A 22,556-nucleotide genomic window follows, 5' to 3' on the forward strand; every position below is an offset into this window, starting at 1 on the left:
AAACATAAGTGTGTTTAAGCCATGTGCTTGGCACTGGGCCACTGATTAGTGCTCTTGAGTCAAGAGCTTGTGGACTTCGACAGCAGTACAATGCAGGGGTTTCTGCCCTGGTATTGGTTCCATCTTTCCGATGACATGCTCTATGTTCATTGGTTAATAAGCAGGCATTAACAGTTCCATGATATTTTGTTGAAGAATATTAAGGGAGTTAGAAGTAAAAAAAAAAATCATCCTGGAAATGCTCAAGCAGATCAAGCAGCATTCTGTGGAGAGAGAAGCACAGATAAAGACACCTTGTCCTGAAGGAAGTTATATAAATTCAGGTCTTGTCCTGTTTCTAGAATGTTTGATCTGCAATTGTAAATTCTGTGTTATTAGGGATGAAGTTGTATTACTTAAACATGTTAGCGAACAGTTCGGAAACATCAGAAGTAGGGAAGTTGTCATGGAGCTGTAGATAGTTTATCAAATTTATTTGTTAATGAGGTCAAAAGTGTAAATAATCCATTCACCTAACATAGACTGTACTCTGTACAGTATTTGGTGTGCATGCCCCACCTTGCCTCATAAGCCAAATCAATTAGAGGAATAAATCTTACTGAGAAGAAATGGTTGATGATTGAGGAAGGAAATAAAATTTTCCAGTCACGTATTTAAATCTTTGAGTTGATATTTATTTATCAAGTTATTAGAAACATTTTTACAGCTGTTGCTGAGTGGAGAATAAATTAATTGAACTACTGTGAGTGAAAGAGATTAAAGGAAAATTTGCAGAGATGCAAATAATTATAGAGCACTTGTAGCTTAGAATTTCAGATAGGCTTCTTTAAAAAAAATCAAAATGCAAATAAATTTCAATATTGTTTTATTTGTGAGTTATTGAGTTTATTTTAAGAATTGTCTGACTAAAAATATAGTTATAACCTGAAGTACACATTCTCATTTGGATATACAGTAATGCATTTATTATCTTAGGGGTATTTAATATAAATGTAAGCCAAATAATCACTTCAGATTCAGATTCTACACAATTCCAAAGCTACTCAGATATTGATATGAGGATCATTTGGGAATGAAAGTACAGGTATCCCCGCTTTTCAAAAGTTCGCTTTACACCACTTCGCTTTTACGAAAGACCTACATTAGCACCTGTTTTCGCGAACCAAAAGAAATCCAAAGAGGATTTTCGCTTTTTCGAAAAAAGGTGAAAATCGAAAATAGCGTTTAGTGTTTGATTTGCAGCGAGCCGTTACTGTATAGAGGCAGCGCGCACCCCGAGCAGCGAGAGTGGTGCCGCCAAGCTCCTTCCCCGGGAACTACACTCAGCATCTCGGTATCAAGCCGCCATAGCTTTGAACTGTGTCTGTGAGCATCTGTGCTTTATCTCGATTTATTTTGTGCATCCGTTAGCAAGATGTGTCCTAAGGTATCAGCCTAAGAGAGTTTGTAATGGTGTTACGCTTAGCGTAAAACTGGACGTAATTAAGCCTTTCAATTATGGTGAATGAAATAAAGACATTGTGCGTGTGTTGAACTTGCCTGCGTTTACTGCTTTAGGTATATGTTAGTGTTATTTTAGGTTTTATGTGTTACTTGGCATGATTTGGTAGGTTATTTTTTGGGTCTGGGAACGCTCAAAAAATTTTCCCATATAAATTAATGGTAATTGCTTCTTTGCTTTACACCATTTCGGCTTACGAAAGGTTTCATAGGAACACTCTACTTTCAGATAGCAGGAGAAACCTATATTAGATCAGCAATAGGATCAAGAACAACTGCCCTTCAGGACTATACCATGAATGAATTTTTATTATATCCATAAATAGATTGAATCTTCTCATATGTCCTTTGTTGTATAGTGAATATTAGCAGAAATGACAACAGCATGATACTGCAGAAGCTGAAATTTGACATGAAAGTAACTCAGGAATTGCTCTACAAACCAGGAGGCATACTGGAATTGATTTAATATTGTCATTTTTACCAAGATACAGTGAAAAGCTTTTCTGGCATACTGTTTATTCGTGTCAAATCGTTACAAGGTGCGTTGAGGTAGTGCATGGTAAAGCAATTACAGAATGCAGAATAAAGTGTGACAGTTGCAGAGAAAGTGCAGTGCAGGCGCACAGTAAGTGCAAGATCACAAGGAGTTAGATTATGAGATCAGAAGTGCATCTTATTGCACTTAGGAACCATTCAGTATTCTTAACGTCAGAGTAGAAGCTGTCCCTGAGCTTGGTAGTACATACTTTCGTGCTTTTGTATCTTCTGTCTTGGGAGAGGGAGGAAGAGAACATAACTGAGTTGGGTGAGGCCATTGATTATGCTGACTGCATTACTGAGGCAGGGACAACTATAGACAGAATCCACGAAGGGGAGTCTGCTATCTGTGATGTACTGAGTTGTGTCCTTAACGCTGCAGTGTCTTGGATCACATGAAGAGCAGTTGTCATACTTCATCATTATGCATCCAGATAGGGTGCTTTCTATGGTATATTGGTAAGGGTTAATGTGGAGGTGTCGGTCAGCTTCCTTGGCCATGGCATCTACCTGGTTGGACCAGGACAGACATTTTAATTTAACTGCAGCATAACTTTCTGACTCTTGAACTCATTTCCTCGGCTAATAAAAGCAAATATGATATGTGCCACCTTTACCACTCTATCAGCCTACTTCGCCACTTCTAGGGAGCTGTAGGTTTGGACCCCATGATCTCCCTGCACATCAACACTGTAAAGGGTCTCGTCACTTACAGTGTACTCACCCTTTACATTGAATCTTTCCAAGTGCTACACTTCACATTTGGCCAAGTGAAACTCTGCCTGCCAAATCACAGCCCATACCAGTATTCTACACTATCCAAAACAACACTGGTCTTGGTATCATCTGCAAACTTACTAACCTACCCATTGACGTTTTCATCCAGGTCATTTAATATATTGGTGACAGCGGAGTTTCCAGTATGGATCCCTGCAGGACATCACTCATCATAGACCTCGAGCCGGAATAAGTTCCATTGTCCACTATTTTCTATCTTCTCTTGTGAATCGGAATGCCAGCCAATCACCTCAGCTGGGATATAGACTGCTGACAGCAGCTCAACACACTCCTCTGTCCTGAGCTGATAGAAGGTTGATCACTATCCTGTGGCTTCTGGTTTCACCATGTGACTTTATATGTCATCGAGGCAAATATCTTTCCTCTCCCAAGATTGAGATCTTTGGTGCTTCTTTTAGCTTTTGTGTAACGCTGGGATTTTTACGCATTCCTACTCCCTTGTCCAACCCTCCTTTTGTAGTTGAGCTTGGGAAAGTCTCGTTGTGGTGTTTCTAATTAGGCCACCTTTTTCCAATTGCTGATAAATCCCATCTCTAAGTATCCTCTCCAGTAACCTCCCTATTACTAACATGAGATGCACTGGTCTATAGTTTCCAGGATAAACCCCTGTTCTCTTCTTGAATAATGGAACAACATGAGCAACATATCCTGAACTATGACACCTAGCCTATGGCTAGAAAGGGCATGACGATCTTGATCTCAGCCCCAGCAATCTCATGTCTTGCCTCAATAAACTAGGGCATACTCCCATTAGACCACAGGGATTGATCCACCTTTAAGAGATCTAGTTCAATCACCTCCTGTATTTTGAAGTGTCCTCGCAAATTAGTATGCTCCATGGTGATCTCCCCAGTTTTTATGTTCCTCTCCTTGGTAAATACTGATGCAATGTACTCATTTAGGACCTGTCCTACATTCTCTACCTCTGAGCATATATTCCCTTCTTTATCCCTGAGCGGTCCTACCCGCTCTGCAGTTGGTTTCCTGCTTTAGATATTAGTTCAGAATGCCTCAGAATTCTCTTTACTCCCACTTGCCAAGGACTTTTCCTAGCCCCTCCTGGTTTTCCTCATTCTGCTCCCGAGGCCTCTTCTGGCTTCTTTACAATTGTCGAGGGCTTTGTTTGAATTTTAGCTTCCTAAACTTTACTTGTATTTTTTTTCTCAAACAAGAGAAAATCTGCAGATGCTGGAAATCCAAGCAACACATACTAAATACTGGAGGAACTCAGCAAGTCAGGTAGCATCTATGGAAAAGAGTAAACAGTCATGGTTTCGGGCCATGACCCTTCATCGTGACTCAAAGGAACATTTCCTTTTCCTTTTTTTTTTAATATAATTTTTATTGAATTTTCAAAATGAATACATGAAAAGATAGTGTCTACCCTCCCCCCTCTCCTTAACCCTCTTCCCCCCCCATATATAGTCCTACCTAAAAAAGAAGAAGAAAAAAAAAGAAGAACCGCCTGGGTGTTGGAAGGTTTCCACATGCTCCATGGAGTTCAAAATAAATTTGGTATACTTATTCGTTACTTTCCCCAAGGGACCAAGATCTTTATCGGAGCACTTAAATATGCCATCCTATCTTTTGTAAATAAGGGCGCCAAATATTCAGAAATGTTACATATTTATCTCTTAAATTATAAGTAATTTTTTCAAGTGGAATAGAACTAGCCATTTCATTATTACAACGATTCATACTTAAACACGAATCAGATTTCCAAGTAACTGCTATAGTCTTCTTAGCTACTGCCAATGCAATTTTTATAAATTCTTTCTGATGTTTATTCAATTTATGTTTCGGCTTTATCCCTTCAATATCACCTAATAGAAATAATACAGGGTTATGTGGAAGTTGAGTTCCAGTAATTTGTTCCAATAAGACTCTTAAATTTATCCAAAAGGGTTGAATTTTAAAACAAGACCAAGTAGAATGTAAAAAAGTACCAATTTCTTGATTACACCGAAAGCATTTATCGGATAGATTTGAATTTAATCTATTTATTTTTTGTGGTGTAATATATAATTGGTGTAAAAAATTATATTTTACTAATCTAAGTCGAACATTTATTGTATTTGTCATACTGTCAAGACAGAGTCTTGACCAATTTGTTTCATCAATATTAATATTCAGATCTGTTTCCCATTTTTGTTTTGACTTATGGATTCCTTGTTTAATTGTCTGTTCTTGAATCAAATTATACATACAAGAAATAAATTTTTTAATTTTCCCTTTTTGAATTAAAGTTTCAATTTCATTAGGTTTTGGCAAAAACATTGTTTGACCCAGCTTACCTTTTAAGTAAGCCCTTAATTGAAGGTAACAAAAGAAAGTATTATTTGATATTTGATATTTATCCTTTAATTGTTCAAATGACATCAATATACCTCGTTCATAACAATCTCCTATAAATTTAATCCCTTTTTGGTACCAATTATATAAAAGTTGATTGTCCATTGTAAAAGGAATAAGTCTGTTTTGGAACAAAGGTCTCCTTGCTAATAAAGATTTTTGTATTTCATTATCAACATTTATCTTATTCCATAGATCAATCAAATGTATTAATATAGGAGATTCTTTCTTTTCCCGTATCCATTTAGATTCCATTTATATACAAAATCTTCAGGTCTATTTTCTCCTATCTTGTCTAATTCTATTTTAATCCATGCTGGTTTTCGATCATCGAAAAAAGATGCAATAAATCTAAGTTGATTTGCTTTATAATAATTCTTAAAGTTTAGAAGTTGTAACCCTCCTAACTCAAATTTATATGTCAATTTTTCCAATGATGTTCTTGACATTTTACCTTTCCAAAGAAATTTTCTCACACATTTATTTAACTCTTGAAAAAACTTCTGTGGCAATTGTATTGGTAATGTTTGAAACAAATACTGTAATCTAGGAAATATGTTCATTTTTACAACATTGACTCTACCCACTAATGTTATTGGTAGTATCATCCATTTGTCAAGATCTTCTTGAATTTTTTTCAATAGTGGTAAATAATTAAATTTATATAAATTCTTTACATCATTATCAAGTCTTATACCTAAATACTTTATACTATTTACCGGCCATCTAAATTGGGTTGCTAACCGACATTGACTATCGTCTCCCTTAGTAAGAGGTAAAATTTCACTTTTATCCCAATTTATTTTATAACCCGATACCTTCCCATATTCATCCAATCTAGAAGATAATTTATGTAACGAATGTTGTGGGTTTGTTAAATAAATCAAAACATCATCGGCAAAAAGATTAATTTTATATTCCTCCTGATTGACTCTAAAACCCGTAATATCTGGATCAATTCTGATTAATTCTGCTAATGGCTCTATCGCCAGTACAAATAAAGCAGGTGATAATGGACAACCTTGTCTAGTTGACCTTTTTAACTGGAATGGTGTTGAAATTTGAGAGTTTGTCAGTACTTTAGCCTTAGGGTTAGAATTTAAAATTTTAATCCATTTATAAAAGATGTTCCTAACCCATATTTTTCTAATACTTTAAATAAAAAATCCCATTCTAATCTATCAAATGCTTTTTCTGCATCCAAGGCTACTACTATACTCTTCTCATCCCTTTTTTGTGCCAAATGAATTATACTGAGTAGCCAAGTTACATTATCTGCCAATTGTCTATTTTTAATAAATCCTGTTTGATCCATGTGTATTAATTTTGGTAAGTATTTAGATAATCTATTCGATAAAATTTTTGCTATTATTTTATAATCCGTATTCAATAAAGAAATAGGCCTGTATGATGTTGGTTTCATAGGGTCTCTGTCTTTTTTTGGCAATACTATTACAATCGCTGTTGAAAAAGATTCTGGGAGTTTATGTGTTTTTTCTGCTTGACGTATTAACTCCATAAAGAGAGGAAATAATAAATCTTTAAACTTTTTATAAAATTCAGGTGGAAAACCATCTTCTCCTGGAGATTTATTACTTTGAAGTGATCCTAAAGCTTCTTCAACTTCTTTTAATGTAAAAGGCATATCTAATCCCTTCTGTTCTTCCGAATTCAATTTTGGAAGAGTTACTTGTGATAAAAACCTTTCTATCTCATTAACATCATTTTGTGATTCTGATTGATATAATTCAGAATAAAAACTTTTAAAGGTTTCATTTATTTCAGGAGGTTTATAAGATATTTTATTTGCACTTGTTCTAATTGCATTTATTGTTTTGGAAGCTTGTTCTGTTTTCAACTGCCAGGCAAGAATTTTATGTGCTCTCTCACCTAACTCATAATACCTTTACTTAGTTCTTATAATTGCTTTTTCCATTCTATATGTCTGAAGTGTTTTATATTGTAACTTCTTATTGACAAGTTGCCTTCGTTTTTCTTCCGACATATAACTTTGAGATTCTTTTTCTAATTTTGTAATCTCTTTTTCCAATTGATCTAATTCTGCCATATATTTTTTCTTAATTTTAGACGTATAACTTATTATCTGGCCCCTCAAATATGCTTTCATCGCATCCCATAATATAAATTTATCATCCACTGAATGAAAATTTGTATCCAAAAAAAATTGGATCTGCTTTTTCATAAAATCACAAAAATCTTGACGCTTTAATAATGTTGAATTAAATCTCCATCTATAAGCCACTTCTTCCTTATCAGTCATTATTATTGTCATTAATAAAGGAGAATGATCTGACAATATTCTTGCTTTATATTCCATATTTTTCACTCTGTGTTGAATATGCATTGATAATAGGAAAAAATCTATCCTTGAGTAAGTTTTATGTCTATGAGAATAGAATGAATAGTCTTTCTTTAGGATTGATTCTTCTCCATATATCAATCAAATTTAAGTCTTTCATCAGTGATAAAGTTAGTTTTACTACCTTCAATTTTATAACAACCTTAGTTGATCTATCTAAGATTGGGTCTAAGCAAAAATTAAAGTCTCCTCCAATTAATATTTTTTCATGTGCATCTGCCAAATTCAAAAAAGCTTCTTGTATGAATTTTGCATCGTTTTCATTTGGTGCATAAATATTCATAAATGTCCATAATTCAGAGAAAAGTTGACAATGTATAATCACATATCTCCCCGCAGAATCGGTTATTACATTTTGTATTCTAATTGGTAACGTTTTATTGATCAAAATTGCTACTCCCCTCGCTTTTGAATTAAATGAAGCTGCAACAACACTACCCACCCAATCTCTCTTTAGTTTCTGATATTCTGTTTCTGTTAAATGCATTTCCTGTAAAAAGGCTAAATCTTTCTTCATTTTCTTAATATGTGTTAAGATTCTTTTTCTTTTCACTGGTCCATTAAGCCCATTAACATTAAAACTCAAATAATTCAATAAATTAGCCATTATTCTTAACAAAGTTACTCCAATCTAAAACATTACTTATCTTCTCAACTCTCATAGTTCCTTGGGGAATCTCTTTGAACTTCACCATGTTGCTATGTGTCTCCCTCCCAACCCTCCAGGCAAAAAGAAAAAAGAAGATAGAAAAGATACAAAAAAAGAAAAAACAAAATTACCCCCCCACTAATGTTGTGAATGATAAGATACACAACACTACCCCCCTCCATTTTGCGGGTCGTGGCTAAATCTACACTTGCACACATGATTAGCGTAACATGATTATTAAAATTGATCATGGATATTGGTCATCTTGTGGTTTTGGTCTTAGAACTCTATGTGCCCGCTCAATTTCAATTGATCGAACCTCCTCTTTCATTTGCAAAACTTCCGGGATTCATTTTTGAAAAAATTCTATTGGATTTTCTCCCTCCATACCTTCTTTAAGACCAACAATTTTGATATTATTACGTCTACTGAAGTTTTCCAACATGTCCACTTTCTCCAAGAGTCGATTTCTTTCCGAGTTCCAGACAAGCAGATCATTTTCTGTTTTTTCCACTTTATCATTCATATACCCCATTGCTCTTTCCATCTTCTGAAGCTTCTTATCCATTTTATCCTGTCTTTTCATAGCTTTATTATAGCACATCTTCATATCTCTAATCTCTGCTCTTGCTTTTCTTAGTTCAGCTGCTAATTGCAATAAAGCCTCTTTTATGTCTCCATCATCTCCTTTACTTCCAATCTCTTCCAGTTCTTCCTCCTCCTCTTCATCTGTATTCTCTGCGGTATCCAATTCTGACTCTGAGTCACTTTCAGTTGCAGTGGCTGTCGGTTCTTGTAGTTTGAGTTGTGTCGATTTGCGCATGCGTACTTCTTTGCGCATGCGAATTTCCGCCATCTTCTTCCGAGAGACCGCTACCGCCGCCATTGCTCCCTGTTCTATGCCAGAGATAGAACGCATCTCCTCCGAAGGAGATCCATCCTGAGTTCGAGGCTCCATCGTTGCAGTAGGCCCTTTTTTCTTCCCATTTCGCGGCGGCTTCACAACAGCAGACTTCTTCTGATGCGGTTTACGAGGCATGTCATAAAGTAGTCTTGCAATATTTATAAATAATTTTCGGAAAGTATTTATTAACTTTGTTTTGTTTAACTGGTACTTTGCTAATTTTTTACGGGAGAGCTGGATTTACACGTCTCGATCCCACGTCATCACGTGACGCCCCCCCCTTCCTTTTCCTTCTTGACCAAGTTCAACACATCTATTGCCATACAAGGTTCCATTAACTTTCCATCCTTATTGGACTCAAAAGCGGTTGCTTTCCCTAAGCCATCATGCTGATCAACACCTCCACCCATTAATCCAACTGACCACACACCCCACCACCACTTTATCATTTCCTGTCAGTCACCTTGGATACTCCTGCAATTAGCGTCACTTTGTATACATATAATAAGCCTATGTATATAAGCTAATCTTGTGTATTTACATTTATTGTGTATTTTTTTAAAGTTTGTTTTATTTATGCTGTATTGGATCTAATGTAATACTCATTTTATTCTCCTTTACCCTTGCATACTGAGGAATGATAATTCTTGAATCTTATCCTGTTCTTCGTGGAACATGCCTATCCTGTATGCAGTTGGTCTTTAAACATCCTCCTCCATGTGCCAGATGTGGATTTGCCCAAAGTAACTATTCTTAATTAACTCTTCCTAGTTCCTTTTTAATAATCTCATAATTTGCCCTGCTCCAATTTAGTATACTCCAACAAGATCCATACTTACCTATAAACATCTTAAGGAGTTGTGATCACCGTTCCCTAACTGTTGTTCCACTGAAAGGTCAGTCGTATGGCCAGGCTTTATTACTCAACTCCTGGTCCAGTATGGTCACCCCTCTTGTTGAACTAACCCCCCATTCTTGCACTAATAGACAATAGGTGCAGGAGTAGGCCATTCAGCCCTTTGAGCCAGCACCACCATTCACTGTGATCATGGCTGATCATCCACAATCAGTACCCCTTTCCTGCCTTCTCCCCATATCCCTTCACTCCGCTATCTTTAAGAGCTCTATCTAACTCTTCCTTGAAGGAATCCAGAGAATTGGCCTCCACTGCCTTCTGAGGCAGAGCATTCCACAGAATCACAACCCTCTGTGTGAAAAAGTTTTTCCTCAACTCCATTCTAAATTGTCTACCCCTTATTCTTAAACTGTGGCCTCTGGTTCTGGACTCACCCAACACCGGGAACATGTTTCTAATGGGGTCCCGACCTTGGCAGAATGTTCCAGTCATCCACTACTGCTCTATCTAAATTAGAAAAAAAAACTTCCTCCGATATCTCCCCTAAAACCTCCTCTATTCATGTCCTCTGGTATGGTCCATTGCTGTCCTAAAAATGAAGTGCTGGCTGCCCACTCTATCTATGCCTCATGTAATCTTGTACACCCCTATAGAGTCTCTTCTCATCCATCGTCATTTTAAAGATCAAAGCTCTAGCTTAACCTTTTACTCATCAAATGTGCCCTCTAATCCAGGCAATATCCTGGTAAATCTCCTCTGAACCTTCTCTAAAGCTTCCACATTCTTCCTATAATGTCGACCAGACTGAACAGCGTAGTCTGTGTGCAGTTTTGGTCTCCAACTTTGAGGAAGGACAATCTTGCTATTGAGTGAGTGCAGCGTAGGTTCACGAGGTTAATTCCTGAAATGACGGGACTGTCATATATTGAAAGATTGGAGTAAATGGGCTTGTATACACTGGAGTTTAGAAGGATGAGAGGGGATCTGATTGAAACATATAAGATTATTAAGGGATCGGACACATTAGAGGCAGGAAACATGTTCCTGATGTTGGGGGAGTCCAGAACCAGAGGCCACAGTTTAAGAATAAGGGATAGGCCATTTAGAACGGAGTTGAGGAAAAACTTTTTCACGCAGAGAGTTGTGGATCTGTGGAATGCTCTGCCTCAGAAGACAGTGGAGGCCAATTCTCTGGATGCTTTCAAGAAAGAGTTAGATAGAGCTCTTAAAGATCGTGGGGTCAAGGGATATGGGGAGAAGGCAGGAACGGGGTACTGATTGTGGATGATCAGCCATGATCACAGTGGATGGTGGTACTGGCTCGAAGGGCCGAATGGCCTGCTGCACCTGTTGTCTATTGTCTACATTTCATCTAATCAAGAGTTTCAGAGAACTGCACCATAACCTCACAGCTCTTGAACTTAGTCCTGCAACTATTGACCACCAGCACCCCATATGCCTTCTTAAACATCTTAGCAATTTGTGCAGCAACTCTGAGGGATCTCTGGACTTGTATCACAAGATCCCTCTGTTTCTCCAGACTGGTAAGAATCCTGCCTTTCACTTTGTACTCCACTGTCAGGTTCGATCTTCTGAAGCGTATAACCTCACACTTTTCCAGATTGAACACCATCTGCCACTTTTCCACAGACTGACCACCTTCTCATCTCTATTCTCTAAGTCTGTGCCCTCTGGTCCTAGATTCTGTTGTTATAGGAAATATCCTCTCCACAACTACTCTGTCTAGGCCTTTCAGGGTTCAGTGAGATTCCCCCTCATTCGCCTCAATTCATACAAGTGCAGGCACAGAGCCATTAAACACTTCTTAAACATTAATCCTTTCATTCCAAGAATCGTACTCATTAACCTTCTCTGGATCCTTTCCAATTCCAACACATCTTTTCTTTGATAAGGGACCCAAAACTGCTCTCGATGCTCGAGTGCAGTCTGACCAATGCCTTAAATAGCCTCAGTGTTCCATCCTTGTCCTCTCAAAGTGAATGCTAACATTGAATTGGTCTTCCTTGCCACCAACTCAACCTGCAAGTTAACCTTTAGGGATACCGGCATGAGGACTCCTAAGTCCCTTTGTACCTCTGATTGCTGAATTTTTCCCCCATTTAGAAAGTGGTCTACCCTTTTATTGCCAAATGCATGACCATACATACTTTCCTATACTACATTCTATCTGCCTCTCCTTTGCCCATTCTCCTAATTGGTATGTCCTTCTGCACACTCCGTTCTTCACCAATAATATCAGCCCCTCCACCTATCTTTGTATCATCTGCAAACTTGGCCACAAAGCCATAAATTCTGTCTTTGAAATCCCATTTCCCTATAATGTGAAATGACGATGTCCCAACACTGACCACTCCAGAAAATCCCTAGTCATTGGCAGCCAACCAGAAAAGGCCCTCTTTATTCACAATCTGCTTACTGCCAGTCAGCCAATCCTCTATCCATGTTAGTATTTTTTGCTTCCTGAGGTTTAAGAATGGTTTCGTCATCTTGTCTAAAAAGTTCTACCGCTCTTGTCAACAATGGTCCTTTCATCATTCCGTCTTTTCCCTGTGACAGTGTGACAAGCCTACCCAGAACCTCATGCAACTGTTTCCTGAGTGACCTTCACATTTCTCTTGTGCATTTCCCTGATAGCAGCTGTTCTCTGCCTAATACGATCATTATTAGCCCTCTCCCAATTAAATACTTGCTGCCTTGTCTGATGAAGGGTTTTGGCCCAAAATTTCAACTGTTTATTCTTTTCCACAGATGCTGCCTAATCTGCTGAGGTCCTCCAGCATTTTGTGTGGGTGTTGCTCCCACATAGTCTGCTTCTCTCCTTGTCCATGGCTCAGAGAGATGTTGAAGTCAACCACTTGAACAACCCTCTACAACACACACAAAATGTGGGAGGAGCTCAGCAGGTCAGGCAGTATCAATGGAAATGAAATTAGCAGTCAACACTTCGGGCTGAGACCCTTCATCAGGACTGGAAAGGAGGGGGGAAGATGCCAGAATAAGGGGATAAATTCAATCATCTTCATTTGTCCCATCATTGGCATATTCCCGCAACCTATGAATTCATTTTCAAGGACTCTTCATTTCAAGTTCTCAATATTTATTGCTTTTTAAAATTAATTTTCTTTCTGTATTTGCACAATTTGTTTCCTTTTGCACACTGCTTGAATTCCCAAGTTGGTGCGGTCTTTCAATGATTGTGTTATGGATTTATTGAGTATGCCAGCAAGAAGATGAATCTCAGCGTTATAGATGATGACATATATGTACTTTAAACTTTGGATCATGGGAGAAAGGGAAGGAGGAAGGTCACTAGGGGTAGGTGACAGGCCGGTGAGGAGAAGTGTTAAGAAGCCAGTGTGGGGTGTAGAAGAAGAAGAGCAGGGGAGGGGAAAAATTACTGGAAGGAGAAATAGATGATCATGCCATCCAATTGAAGGCTAGATGAAATGTAAGGTGTTGCTCCTCCAACCTAAGAGTGGCCTCGTCGTGGAAGAAGAGGAGGCCATGGACCAACATTTTGGAATGAAAATGGGGATTGGAATTAAATGGTTGGCCACCAGGAAATTCCATTTTCTGGAGATGGAGCGGAGGTGCTCGACAAAATGGTCCCCCAATTTACATCAGATCTCACCAATTCAGGGGATGCTGTTTCTGGAGCCTACAGTATTCCTAACATTGAAATGCACACACTTAAACCCATCTGACCCATTACATCTGTCACCTTGCTCCTGCCTCTACATTCCTCCCAATCCCTTCATTTTCTGCCCTTATGCCCTGTTAAGCTAATTTAAACCCTCCCAAGTATCACTACTGAACCACCCGGCCATGATATTGATGCCCCACCAGGTGAGGTGTAATCCATTATCCATCTCTCCTGTACAGGTCACCCCTGTCCTTGAAGAGATCCAATGATCTAAGTCCCTCAGCCACTCCTTCATCTGTTCCATCTCTCTACTCCTGCCTTGACTAGCACATGGAATACTATAAAGGTTACTATCTTTGAGGTCCTGCTTTCATAACCCCCTATACTAACTGTGGAGGACAACTTCACCTTTCTATGTCATGGGTGTCAGTGTTCACCATGACTTCTGGTTGCACACCCTCCCCCTTGAAAACGTTCTGCTTTCACTCTGAGACATCCGTGACCCAGCACCTAGGAGAAAATGCATCATCCTGCCATCATGTTTCTGACTACATTTGCAGCTTGAGAATCTCAGTCTGTGCCCTCACAAATCTAATGGCCCTCCTGTCATTATTGCTGTGCCTGAATTTACTAAGCCTCAAAGCCATTCACAATGCCACTTGCTTGGCAGCTGCTGCTGCTGTTCTCCGTTAAGTCACCAGTTATATCCAAAAGGGTATATTTGTTGCTGAGGGGAATTCCACAGTGTATCCCTAGACTGCTTGCCTCATCCCCTTCTGGAGGTCACCAATCTATCCGAAGGTTGTACCTTGGGTGTGATCATCTCAGGGAAAGTCTCATCTATGAAGCCCTCAGCTTTCCAGATGATCCAGAGTATCTTCAGATCTATCGTGGCATTATCTGTCAGCTGAGTGCACTTCCCAGAGATGTAGAGAGCAGCACACAAAATGCTGCAGGAACTCAGCAAGTCAAGCAGCATCGATGGAAATTAATAAACAGTCGACATTTCAGCCCAAGACCCTTCAGGACTGGAAGGGAAGGGGAAGATGCCAGAATAAAAAGGAGGGGGGAGTGGAAGGAGGACAAACCAAAAGGTTTTTGAAGCCAGGTGGGTTGGAAAGGTAAAGGGCTGGAGAAAAGGAAAGTGGTTGGAGATGAGAGTGGACCATTGGAGAAGGGAAGGAGGAGGAACACCAGGCTGAGTGATAGGCAGGTGATTAGAAGAGGGTAAGAGGCCAGAGTGGGAAATAAAAAAGAGAGAATGGGAAGGGGAAAAAATGTAAGATGAAATCAATATTCATGCCATCAGGTCTGAGGCTACCTGAATGGGATATGGGGTTTTGCTCCTCCATCTAAGAGTGGCCTTATCCAGGCAGAAGAAGAAGCCATGGTTCAACATGATTACTTAAGTTTGTGAATTTTAGCCTGTGAGTTATAGAACTATTGGTTTATTTAATGTAACTAATTTAGAGGAATGTGAAATTTGTTTGCAGTCTAAACTCTAATTCTGTAAGAGATGTGATTAAATTTTTTACTTAAAAGTAAGATGGACTGAGTGAATTCATTCTTCTTTAAACTGTGAGCTAAAGTACTCTTAGAAATTATTATATTTGTCAACTTTTATGTGCATAAAGTTGAAATTGGTATTTGTATAATTACATATGTAGCAAGTTTTGGCTTGTACATAAATAGAAATCTGTAATTGCTTTAAGTTGCAGCTGAAATATACTTTTAACAGATGGTTTAGGGAGGGGCTTCAATGGATATCAGAATGTCACCTCAATGACTGCAGGTCCTGTAAAGGTTATACATCTATGCATTAGTGACACAATATTTTCAATATAGGATGGAATTCAGATAACAGAAAGTGGAAAATTTCATATTGGCTCTGAGGGATTTCTTTCAATTCGTGATGTTGGATCAGCAGATGGAGGACAGTATGAATGTATTGCCAGGAACAGCATTGATTACTCTGTCGCTAGCATGATTTTGACTGTGGTTGGTAAGTCTATAAAATGAGATATGTTTTAATATTTAATCACTGATGTACATCGTTAAGGTCCTCTTTATTTTGGGGTTTATTTTAATAGGTGTATTCTATTTTAATTCAAATTCACTCTCCACACAAGCTTGACAAGTCTAATGAATTTCTGCTTTGCTGTGCTGATTTTCTTCTGTAAGTTACTTGGAAAATTGCAAAATCACCACAGTACATAAGAAGTTTAAAGAGAAATATATCCCTGTGTTGGGCAAGCTTCGTGATGTGTCCCGCTGGTTTGAGCTGGAAATTTACCCTGCCCACAATACTGTCACACCAGTAGACTCAATTGCCTCAGTCAGTTGTTAAGATGGCTCTTCAGCTTTTCTTTAGGCACAAGAAGGTGGGTGCATTTATATACCTGTAGATTTCTTTCTAATATACTTTTTTTTAAAGATTTGTACACCATTGATTTGAGGAAATATTCTTTCAACACATTTTTTAAATCAACACTGAAATATATTGAGCAATTGTATTTGATCTAATAAAATGTAGTAGTATGTTGGTTCTAGAGTATTTTTAGTTTTTGCTTTATGTAGTTGCTGAGCATATATTTGAAAAAAGGTCAATTTTGGAATGAACAGTTTTCAGACTGTTTTATGGAATGTTCCAAAAATGGGTATTCCCCATTGTGTTGTATTTTGGGTTTTAAGGGCACTTCACTAAATAATGCATCACTTACTCCAGTGATTCTGTAGTCTTATTTTGTCTTTATTTGGTCTAACCAGTTTCTGTATGCATGAGAACTAAAAATGCCCTGAATGAATCTGGTAGATGGACTGAGAGAACATATGTACATAGGAATTTGTTATCACGAGATCAGTAATTGTATCTGCAGAGAAAAGCAGGAAGTCTGGCTATTGCATAATTAGAAATGTTCAGGATTTTTTTTTAAAAAAGAACTGCGGAAAACCAAGTAGTAAGTTTAATGTGATATATCACCCCTAAAGTCAGACCAACAATCAGTTGAAATCATGATCCCCAGATTCTACCTTTTGACACTTTGAAGTTAATAGTCCAATGGTCTGAGCACGGACATAATTACTTGAATTGCCTTATAGCTTGGAATAAATCTTGCTAATTTTATGCATCCAACTTCCTGAATGGAATTATTCACCATGTGATGCTTAGAGTTTACAGTTAGTTTGTTGATATGGTTCCCTGTCACCTTCAGATTGGGTTGTCATCCTTGTCTTTGTTTGCTTAAAGAATAAACTCCCTTGATATAAGCAAACTTGTGGGTAGTACAGCTACGAATCAATGTATCTTTTAATGAGTTAATAAACACCTTCCTTCAACAGCCTGAATTTTGATGACAAGTTACTGAATTATTTTCCTGTAATTCTAAATATTAAATTGTCTCCACTTATGCGAGGGGAAAAATAGCATTCATGAGTGAAGTTTTCCACTTGTTTGAGAGCTAACAGCCTCCTATTATACTCTGTAAGTTTATATTTTTCTTTCCATTGACTGATTTCTTATCTAATGTAATCTATTTTTCATGTCTGTTGAAGCTGAAGGTTCCAAGCTATACTCTTACTAGATATAAAATGATGTCTACAAATCCCTGAACTCTCCAGTGTGGCTTATCAATAAAAAGTTTAGGAAAACTTTTATTTATGAAACTTTTATTAATGTTAATTAATTTCACTGCATGAAATGATCAGTAACGAGTTAATAGATGCACAGTGATTGGGAGAAGACAATTAAAGACAATGGAAAGAATTTGTGTTCATTGCAATTACTGATAAAGATCAGAAACGTTGTTTCTGTAAAGCTGGTCAGCCTTCAAAGGAAAATTGGATAAATACATGAATGAGAAATTAAATGTTGGAAAAAGAGAGAAAATTGGGCAATAGGAATACCTGAATTGATATTTAGAAGATCTGGAGTACATTTAATAGGCTGAGTTGTTCTTTCTGTGCTTTTCCACAACTCCTACCCTAAATGTGAAGTGATTGATTGAAGACTTTACCTATAAATCTTATTAAACACCTTTTACAGGGAGTTTAGTATAAATGTATTCCAAACTGACTGATTTTCAGTGCTTCATCTTTTTTGTTAGTAAGGGCAAGACCTCAACCGAGCACATCATGTAACTGTACCCTTAAACTCTTTCACATCTCACCTCCCCTCCCCCACACACACACAAACATATCAACACAGACAGGCAGAAAGAAAGAGACAGACAGAGAGGGACACCCCCAGACGGGGAGAGGGGCAGAGGGGTGCAGGCAGAGACACAGAGGTCCACAGTATGGCAGGGCAGTGCTATGAATTCTTATTTGACATTTAGTTGTTCAATTTCATTATTCACCAAAAATTATGAAATGTAAATGGTATTTTTACTCCATTGTTAAAGTTGCCTTCAATTATAATATAAAGCTATCATCATGAGTATAAGAACTACAGACTGTGTGTTAAAAGGAAAGGAAGTGTTCTCACTGGAAATGGTTTACAGTGAATGTAAGAAAGCTTCCATTAACATTGAACCAGTCTCTGCTATAGTCACCAATAATTACCTTATTATCTCACTAGTCCCTGACATTATTAGAAGTGGCGACACTTTTGTGGAGTCCTCAATCAAGGAAGCTATTCAGAGTGTTGACAGTGCCATCAACTCCACCCGCAATAATTTATTTGGAAGGTAAAATAAAATTTTACTCTCTCAAATATTACAAAAAGTATACTTCAGATTTTTAGAATGTATGTCTGGAATGATGCATTTTTCCTGTAGGTTTTGGATAATGCATTTTGACTGGTGTTGAGAAAATATTAAAACAATATTACAATATTTCAAGTTATCAGCATTTTCAGAATCAACTTCCATTCTTTCCTTCGCCACTACTTCCCCCCCCACACACTCTCTCTCACACACACACACACACACACACACACACACACACACACACACACACAATTGGTTCTTAAGTTAAAAGTTATTGGAAAATCATGCCAAAAATTCACACCATTGTTATTTATTCCAAAAGCACATTAGCAAGTTCCTAGATGATTTGTCAAAATGCCTGGAATGGTAGTTAGAAATTGTGTGGTCCTAAATAGTTGTGGTTAACAGACTTCCTTTGAAAGAAGCACTTACTGTTGTGAAATTTCAGAGCACTTGCTAGTAAAAGACAAAGATGTTGTGAGAGTTTTCCAAGTACAAAGGACAAGCTGTCTTTTAGAAATTACTTTTTTTTTAAATCGGGCTGTAAGGGATTGAGGGGCTAGAGTAATATAAATAGATTGCAGGTATTCTGAGGGAAGATGTTAAATTGGTAATATGGTTGAAGTCTGCATTGCAAGTGAATTATTGTAGTTCTTTATCATCTGAAGAGCATTATGACATTCATTGTGTTGTGGATCAGTGAGTGGATGATATTATTTCTAATCTCCATTCTGTCCTACTATCTGTTTTCACACAAGATTTTCATATTAAAGTATTAAGAGTGGCACTTTGTCATCAAAATTGTGATCAGAGAGGCCTGTTCTTTTGTGTTGAGATAGGCAGCTGGAGCTTTGGTTTGCATGAGATGATACAGTCAGTCAGGCACTTCTGCGTCGGCGGCTTGTTCAGTTAGTCCACTGGGGAAGCCTAGAGTAATGGAGAACAGAAGTGAAAAAAACTTTGAGAACCAGAGGGAGCGAGGCAAAAAACAGAAGAAAGAATAGTCAAGATGGGATCTCTGTTGGAATTTTTTGTGTGTTCTTCTGCATTATGTACCATATTCCATTGTATAATTCCACTGAAAACATGGTACACTTTATAAAAATTAGAGTTGTGATTACAGAAACATTTTTAATTCTCATCAACTACTTCAATATTTTGCTGAGTTTAGCGAAGTATATATTGGCAAGTGTATCAGAAGTTTTTTAAAAACTTGACATTTTCTGTGTTTACGCTTATCTTGTTTTCTTATTTAACAGTGTCTCCTTTATTTTCTTATCTTTCTAACCATGTTGGATGATATAGTTCAGGTATAGTATCAGTGGTATGAATATTTTTGTTATGTGGACTTCCCATATATCGAATACTTTGCTCAGCATGTATAGATGCTATACATCTGTTAATTTTCTTTACATCTTTTGATATCCAGAAATGTTATAGAATGTGCTTTCAGAGCCTGCAATTTGACACTGTTTCATGAAGTGTACTCTGGTGTGCATTTTGCTCTATTGATATGTGCTTGTAGGCTTTGTAATACTCAACATAAAGGCCTCCCTCCTCCTGTCCCCGTCTTTTAAAATTCATTTAGCAGGACAGCTGGAGCAGATGAACAAGAATAGTTCTCATAATATGTTAGAGCCAGTTGTTTGAATGAGCAGAATTACTTTCAAGACCTTTTCGTTTTAAGTAAGTTACTGAAGTAAAATTAACTGCTATAGAAAAGTATGTAATCTAGCTAACAGGAAACACATGCAAATGCTGGAAGAACTCAGCAGGTCAGGTAGCATCAATGGAAATGAATAGACAGTTGACATTTTGGGCCAAGGCTGTTTATTCATTTCTCTGAATTTTCAGCATCTGCAGAATCTCATGTTTATCCAGCTAACTAACTATAGTTAGCTGGATTACATTCATTTTCTATAGCAGCTTATTTTACTTAACAGCAACTTACTCTTCTTTACCTTGTTTTATTATCAGATAAAATTAACTGATTGTTTTGTAAGGAAGCACTTACTAATTTTTTAAAAATCTAACCATTGTCCTAACAGCCGACCTCGAACTCCAAGTGAACTGCTTGCCTTGTTCCGCTATCCACGGCAACCAATTGTTTTTGATCTTGCACGAGCAGGGGAAATTTTTGAACGGACTCTGCAGCTCATTCAAGAACATGTAAATCATGGACTGATGGTTGATCTGAATGGAACAGGTCAGTTCTGATTCTATGTTAAGGCAGGTGGTTTACCTCATTCATTGTTCGTTGAATGTTAACTATGTTTTTACCTTTCTTGCTACATTTCATATTGTACGAAGAATGAGAAAGTTGTTTTCACCTTTGTGCGCAATTTTCACGTTCCTATCTCAGTGTTATCTCCATATCAAAATATATAAAAGTCCCAACCTACATCTTGTTGGCAACTTTGCATTTCTCGTATTCTAGAAGCACAATTATTCTTGTTTTATCACGCTGGCACTGGTAGCTGCCTTCAGTTGACATGACACTAATCTTTAGTGTTTCTGCCTTTCCAATTCTCTCTTTCTGTAGGCATTCTTTCAATTCTCTGTCTTTGGCCAAGCTCTTGGACATGTGTCGTAATGTCTTCTTTGATAAGGTGCCATTTTTATTACTAATTTTACTCTCCTTTCACTATTTGATATTTCTATTCAAGATCCTATATGAATTTAACTTGTTCATCAGCCCTCTATAAAGCTAACTTTGTCCCTTTTTATAGAAATGAGATCACATCTCCTCTGTTCGATCCCCACCTCCCCTCTTCCACTCCAATCCCCTCCTCCCCTCTCCCACTCTGATCCCCTCCTCCCCTCTCCCACTCCGATCCCCACCTCCCACCTCCCTTCTCCCAATCCGATCCCCACCTCCCACCTTCCCTCTCCTACTCCGATTCCCACCTCCCCTCTCCCATTTCGATCCCCTCTCCCACCTCCCCTCTCCCACTCTGATCCCCACCTTTCCTCTTTCATATGGTTCCTTTATAAGTTTTTAGTTACTCTTCTTTTGTAAAGTCTTACTGCTACCTTTGATATGAGGTTTTTCGGTGTTTAATGACATCTCGCAACCTCAAAAATTAGAAATAAAATGTATTAAATTTTGAGATTTTTGACATTTGGGTCTCAGGAACTCAGTAGACTGAAAGATTTACCTAGTTAATACTGTGAATTTAAACTTATTTGGTGTTGTGGTCATAAAATTTGTATTTCATCATTTGAATGTGCCTTCTAGGTTTTAACTTGGGGCATTTTGATAAGTGGAATTTGTGGTTTATGTAGCTTGATTTTTAAAAATTGTGTCACTCTTTAAGCAAACTTCCTTTAAAGTGCATTTATAAGTTATATAATTTAGTATTTCTGCTATTGTTAACATTCTCTTGAGGTTTTAAAATAAATAGTTTTGGTTTACTACATTTTTAATATGTTTGAACAAGTCTAATGTAATTCACTTTTTCATGCTTTTATTAAGACATATTGTCAACATGATATTAAAAGAATAGAGCCAAGGACAACCATCTTAAGATTATTTTAAAGAAAAGTTAGTTGCTGAACAGATGGAAGAAATGTAGGTTAACAGAAATATCAAATCAGGGGCAACATTTGGTGCACCATGGAAATTCTAAATTGGATGGCCACTACCAGTAAATGATCAGTCATGTAGAATATAATCAGCAATGGATTTTACATGTTTTATTTATGTTTACTATTACATATAATTGATAAATGTCAGAAGGCCATGGATAACTACACTGCGTTGACCAGTGGTGAACCTCAGGGAATCTGGTATAGTACAAGCTCCTTTGATTTTTCCCCCCTTGGTGTGTACCAAATAACAGTATCATAATATGATGCAAAACAAAAGTGATGTGGGGTAGCAAATAAGAAAACACCAAATGGCAAATGTTACTCTTAAAACAATGGATGATTAGTAAAGGGGTTTTGTTTGAGTACTGCAATGTCTACAGCCTGCAGAAGAAAAACATGAAGTTAACGGATATTCTGCAATTACATTGGAATTTTAGATTGAGTAAGAAGGAATTGTTTTGTTATATGAAATTTAAATTTACAAATAATTGTTTTCAAGGATGTGGAATTTAATTACAACCCCTAGGTGCTGTTGAGGTTTATGATTCATTTTAAACAAATCTTCATGAAATAATGTTATTTACCTTATTTTTGACATTTGCCACACAAAAAAAAC

At 37.4% G+C, this 22,556-nt stretch overlaps 1 protein-coding gene across 2 annotated transcripts in view; it reads left to right on the forward strand.

Moving 5' to 3' along the window:
• The window catches only part of LOC134340914 (peroxidasin homolog), a 294,279-nt gene that overhangs the window by 223,047 nt on the left and 48,676 nt on the right, over positions 1 to 22,556 (forward strand). For both annotated transcript variants that reach the window (XM_063038509.1, XM_063038513.1), the window contains 3 exons: positions 15,489 to 15,645; positions 18,220 to 18,328; positions 20,398 to 20,555. In XM_063038509.1, the coding sequence (XP_062894579.1) occupies positions 15,489 to 15,645; positions 18,220 to 18,328; positions 20,398 to 20,555 (424 nt within the window). The remainder of the gene's footprint in view (positions 1 to 15,488; positions 15,646 to 18,219; positions 18,329 to 20,397; positions 20,556 to 22,556) is intronic.

This window comes from Mobula hypostoma, chromosome 2 (assembly GCF_963921235.1).
Source record: "Mobula hypostoma chromosome 2, sMobHyp1.1, whole genome shotgun sequence".
NCBI classification, from domain to species: Eukaryota; Metazoa; Chordata; class Chondrichthyes; order Myliobatiformes; family Myliobatidae; genus Mobula; species Mobula hypostoma.